This window comes from Zonotrichia albicollis, chromosome 1 (assembly GCF_047830755.1).
Source record: "Zonotrichia albicollis isolate bZonAlb1 chromosome 1, bZonAlb1.hap1, whole genome shotgun sequence".
In the NCBI taxonomy this organism is placed as follows: Eukaryota; Metazoa; Chordata; class Aves; order Passeriformes; family Passerellidae; genus Zonotrichia; species Zonotrichia albicollis.
This window is the reverse complement of record NC_133819.1, coordinates 142721208-142727207: the sequence shown is the minus strand read 5'-3', so window position 1 is coordinate 142727207 and position 6000 is coordinate 142721208. Positions and strand designations below refer to the sequence as shown.

The 6000-nt window shown below is 45.1% G+C and overlaps 1 protein-coding gene across 5 annotated transcripts in view; it reads right to left on the bottom strand.

The window, feature by feature from the left end:
* Window positions 1-440: 440 nt before the first annotated feature.
* ZHX2 (zinc fingers and homeoboxes 2) overlaps window positions 441-6000 on the bottom strand; it is a 74171-nt gene continuing 68611 nt past the window's right edge. For all 5 annotated transcript variants that reach the window (XM_074556399.1, XM_074556426.1, XM_074556408.1 and 2 more), the window contains one exon: window positions 441-1773. Coding sequence is in view for 1 of the 5 variants with exons in the window: in XM_074556426.1 (XP_074412527.1) it covers window positions 1747-1773 (27 nt within the window). In the remaining 4 variants the exon portion in view is untranslated. The remainder of the gene's footprint in view (window positions 1774-6000) is intronic.

Genomic DNA, 6000 nt, shown 5'->3' with positions numbered 1-6000 from the left:
TGCTGTCACTTCCCCACCTTTTGCACACAAAAGCAGCAAACAAAGTGCTGCCCCATCCAGTCCCTCCTCTTCAGCAATGAACCAGACAACTTTAATTCACTTGTTGCCACCCACTGCAAACCTCCCTCTACACTTATATGTTGTGCTGATGATTAATAGAAATAACTCCATATGGGTGAATCACAGGGGTGGCTTCATTCATTTGTTCAGTTTGTGAATCTGCAATCAAAATAAAAGTGTTCCCCAAAGGCTCATTCCCAGGCACTGTCTGCATCCTTCCTGCAGGAAACAGCTCACTGACAGGGGGGAATACACATTAGTATTCATGGAGTTCACTTTAATAAAGTTAGTATTTGCCAAATTCTGCAAAACCAGTAAAACCCTCATTGCAGCTCTAAAGACATCAAACTCCTGTGCACAAAGTTTGGGCTGAGGTTGGGTGGAGTTTGGTTTTCTTGGGCTTTATTTATTTATTTTAGAGTAAAACAAAAGAGTTGAGAAAAAAGTTACCAAAATTTTTAGCCTTTGTTTTATTGAGTTACAACAAATGAGCAACAAGTTAGAAAAGTTGGATTTATTCAAACTCCCTACATCCTGTTTGTGCAGCACACTGAAAGGTGGGCAAGTTCTCCAACCCCAGCTCCTCAGAGGAACTCACTGGGCAGCTCTTGCACCCAGGCTCCTGCTCCCCTCTGCTCCCTCCTCACATATGCACAGACAGACATCCCCACACAAATCCAAATTAGCAGTATTTGAAAAAAAGTGCACTCAGGAACCTAAGAGTGATCTAAAAATTTAGTGGCAAGGGTTAATAAGAAAGTTCTGTTGTGCGCTACAACGTCTAAAGCTGGAGGGCAGCTGCTGGTTATGGTGTCCATCACTGCACCAGCCAAAGAAACACAAATAAATTTGGATTATGAAGCATCTTCATTTCCTCATTCCAACCCCTCTGGGAGTTGGAATGCATGTTTAAACAAAAAGTGCTAAAAAAACCCCAAAACCAAACCAACGATCAAAAAAAGGCATTCTAGCCAAATCTTCAGAGACCCACAGCTGGGGCTGGCTGGTGAAAAGTGAAGTACAGGAGCTGGAGAAGACTTGCCTCATAGGAGCATGGAAAAGCAGAGATTTAAATATTTCAATCAGTAGCAGGTGGCCATAGAACAAAACAAAAAAGTCAAAACAACAAGAGAAAAAACAAAAAAACAAACCCCACTGCTCCAGAACATGTTTAACTGGTCTGAAATGTAAACTGGAGTGGGGATCTGGGCTCAGGTGTTGATCTGCACCAAGACAACTCCAAAAGATTGCAACTCTTTCTTAAAACACTTCAGGAAAAAAAAATCTCCCTCCTCCACAAAAGACACTTCCCTCCCCCCAACCAACCCAAAATTTCTCAATTGCATTATATGCAAGAATAACTTGCACCTATTAAAAAAATTAACAAAATTTTTATGTTGTACAAATCTGTTCCAGTAGAGGAAGAGGCTGGGCAAGAAAGTGGGTGGGAGAGAAACTAAGAGAAAACTATGTACAAGGACCCTTTCCTCTTTCTTTCTTCTCTTTTGTAATGCAGTAGTAGGACTTTGGCACTATCAACAATTCCATGGTGATGCTCCATGAGAATATTTCTTCCCACTGTGCCTCCACAAGCGCGGTTTGAGACTCGGAGTCACAACACACTCTCTCACCCAGGCAGGAAAATAGAGTTGTCTTCTATTTTCAGAGAGCATTTCCCCTTCAACATCAGGACAGTGCAGCTGAGGAGTACCCCTGCAAAAATCACAACAGCAGCAGATTATTTTTTAAAGCACTGTTTGAGCTGTTAACTATGATGAGACCTGGTTTACATCCCTGCACATGTGGTAACCCTGTTTTGTGTTAACTGCACCCAAGGCCTTATCACAGCCTCACCTGATAGGGTGCTGCATTTTTGCTGCATGTAACACCCAGCTAACAACCCCCTAGAGACTTCCAACAGGGATATATGGTCCAGCCTTGGCTCAGGCAGATTCTCACACTGACTCAAATGATGCCTGTACGTGTTTGGAGCAACCACTTTGCAACCACAGGACAGACAGTGAACCAAGATGACTTCAGGTCTTTCTCCCCCAGTAAATCCCCTCATAATACCTCATGTTTTACATGATCTTAGAAAATTATACAGACTAAAAGACAATGGAAAAAGTTGGATGTGCCCGTGCTCTGCAGAGCAGCTTCCTGGTTCTACTGTCACTCCTGTACCTACATAAAGGCTGCACAATTGGACCAGAGATTAAAAGATGACCCCTCAAAACCCAACCTTCAAACAGGCACCAATTCACACCTATCCCCAGTTCCCAGAAAAAGCAAGGGCTCTCTGACAGGGATTATGCTCAGTTTTTCCACACTGAGGTGTGAACGTGCAAGAAGTGCAAACATCCTCTTCAGCCACCCTGCAGCAGTGCTCACTGAAACCTGAGCTGACTGGTTATCTCACACCTCCCAGGGATGTTGCTGCCTGCTCTGTTATTTCCCACAAAAGCAGTGGGCTCTCTCTGGCATCTGCAATGCAGTCAAGCCCAGGGACAGCCACAGGCTTGCACCAACATCAAGGGGAAAAGTCCTTTCCCCACCCTTGAGACCTTCCCACACAGGCCCCTGTTCATCCTGACTCACTGGAAATTTTTAATTGCTGCACTGGGTTTTGCTTCTCCCTCTGAAATCCTTCATTATATTAGAGCTTGAGTCTCTAATGCACCTCACTCATTTCAGGGGAAAAAACATGTCCTCCCTACTTCAGCCTCATTCCCTCCAAGTTTTAGGGTGACCTGAATTCTGCAAAAAATACTGGTCAAGGTCAATCCCTTGCTGAGTTACTTCAGCATGCTGACTTGGAGCCCAGCACCAGTGGCAGACACTTCCCTGAGCTTTCTAAATGAAACCCTAAACCCCAAGAAAAGTGAGAACTTGGGCAGGAAGTGAGAAACCCCAGTGATGTTCACTACTGGTGGTTTTGAACACTGAGGAACGCACTGGGTCCCTGGCCAGCAGGTCACCTGAGCTCCTGCAGCAGGGCACAGGGGGCTGGAGATGCCAGGAGGACCCAGACTAGCTCTGATGCTCAGTCTCATGCATTCAGCAGATGCAATGGATCACTGCCTTCAGGCTTTTTTTTCCTACTGTGCAACCTTCACACATGGTTTGACTTTGGCAAATCTTCACAGAGCAGTGGTCACAGGCACCAAGATCTGGGGAGTTCAGGCACCTCATTCCTACCATGAGCCACAGAGTCCGGTGCCACATCTTGCAGGACTCATGCTTAAAAAAGGAGGTCATGAAATAACTCCAAAAAAAGTTTACTGTGGAAAGGTGGTGATGGGGAAAAAACCAGATCATTCTGAGAAAAAACAAAAGCTCTGATCTTGGGAAACCCCACAGGGAGACAACACTAAAGAAAGCCAGCAGAACTGGCCCTCTCTGGTCCTGCTCTGCTGTCTGAGCTGTAGTTTGGTGTGTTTAACTCAGAACAGTTTCTGTTTGTCAGTTTGTGCACAGCAGGAGGACAAGGGACCCAGTTCTGACCTGTGCTGTGGGAAGGGAAGGCAGGAACCTCTGTGCTGATGGAAAGGGAGCTACAGCTCTCTCTTGACGGAGCAGCTGGGCCTCACTACAGGAGGGACACAAAGCTTCAAGACAGTCTCAGGACACCTCCAGAGATGGCTTTAGTGCACCCTACAGCAGCCCCTCAGCATCTGGGATGCCTGGTCTCCCAGCACCACTGTTCAAGAAAGCTGACCTGCTCCATGGAATAAATCCAATTTTGCCAAAAGCTTCAGATACAGACTTAGTAACATAGCCTCTCCTTAGTCCTGGGACAGCATTGCAGAGCCTGGCATGCATCCTGGTCTCACAAAGGCCCGGTCCCTTGTGAAATTCCCTCTAGCTGCAGCAGCAGCAGAATCTGCCAAACATGGATCAGTTTGGGAAAATCTCGGTTTTTTAAGGCATAAGATCTGTGTAGGCTATGACACAAATGCTTTCTAACAGTTCCAAAATCTCCTAAAGCTCCACACTGGTGAAGAGAGTGACTGAGATGGTCTGAAAGAGCTGAGGTTTTACAAAAGCCACACACAAATTCAGTCAAGAAGGGTATGGAGGTCAATCATCAACAACCATTCATTTTAGACTATACAGATCAAGCTGGCAAAGCAGCAACCCCAGGAGTATGCAAGGAGCAGCTCCTGCCTGGTGCACGGCTCAGCTGTGAGAGACTCACCCAGCAAGTGTGGCTGAGTGAGAGACAAGAGCAAGCCCCTGTCAGCTCTTCAGTCCACCTCTTACACGTGGTACCTGAGGAGCCTGTTAGGAAAAATCAAACTTTTATGACAACTGACAGAAACAGAAATCTCTCTGTCAGGTCAGACAAAAGTCTCTGCTTTTGAGTCATACTCTGGATGGCACTTGGGATAACACCTTGTTAATTTAACACCAAAATTTTAGCTGAAAATTTCTTAGATTGGCTGCCCAATGAAAACTTAGAAAAAGTAGTTGAGATTATTCCCTGAGTCCCATCAGTGTGGGGTATAAAGATTCCAAATTTTGTGTCACAATGGCTGTGGCAATGCCTCCATGAGCAGCACTTGCATTCCTCAGCTGAGACTTACAGGCAGAATACAGGAAAATTAAAGACTTTTTAAAGTCCCCAGACCAGCACACTGAGAAAGTGGCAAGGAGCAGAGGACAAAAGGGCCCTCTGACCATTACTGCACACGCTGCAGCAGAACTCCTGCTCCAGTGCACCTTTTCTCAGCAGGTGTATTGAACACACAACCACCTGAAAGCTCCTCATCAAAATGATCACTCAGCAACAGTTTAACTGAGATCAAAGCTCTTATAAAAATTCCTCTCTGATAACACTTGAGCACCTCCAGAGCCCTGAAGTTTTATAGTCAACACCTGTACCAGGGCACAGAGGCAGGAGGGTCACTCCATCCCTGGCACTGCTCACAAGCACAAAACCCAGGCACCAAACCCAGGCTGCTGCAAGGAGCTGGTGCACATCTTGGTTTCATAGTACAAGAGGTTTGTAAGGAACAGGGGTTTCAGGCAACTCCCCCTGCCCCTGCCTTCTTCTCCACTGCCCCTCTAAGCCCCTGATATGATCCCTCTCCTCAGAATCAAAATTTGTAGCTGGAAGGGGGAAATGTTCTGGAATAACAACCCAGAGAAAAAGAATCCCACAATGCATTTATTCCTCACACATTTGACTTTAAAAGGCAGATCAGATCCTGGCTCTCCCCTCTTATGTGGCTGCACACAGTGGCACCCCAGTGTGCCTATGGCTGATGTTCCCACATCCTTCTTCCTTTAATCCCTGCCTTTGACATCCAGGTAACACCTGCTCCTCACATCCCTAATTACCAACTTTTCCAAGGATAATGCAGGACAGTACCTTGCAATGCAGTCTGATCTGTAAGATTTTGTTATAAAGGTGCTGTCATAACATTTCTCAAGATTAGCTAACAGAATTCACAGGTAAAATAATACCACTGCAGGGTTGGTTTTTTTTCCTGAACTCAGAGAATGTCCAGGAGCCTTTGGGACAATACTGCACTGGGAGAAAGTGATGTGCTAGCCAGCAGGGCTCACTGCCAAAAACTGCACCTCTGCAACAGGTGCTTCAATCCAAGTACTGGTAGCTACAATAGCAGAAGTCTTAAAGACAAGTGTGCAGGCACTTCTATCAGTCCTGGCTTTTGTATTTATTTATTTATTTATTTATTTATTTAAATTCTTATTTTTTAAAGAAATGCTAAAGTATATTTTACTCATTAGATGCCAGAAAATTACCAATTTTCTCAAACAGGTTTCTCTTACTATGGTTTTTAATGCAGGATGCTGAGTTTTCTGTAGGATAAGCTCTAAAGTTGTGATTTAAGGGAACTCCAGATTCAGGTATACTGAGCACAAAATGTTACAGGTTCCAGTGAACTCAATTCAATATTGGGAATAGCTGTG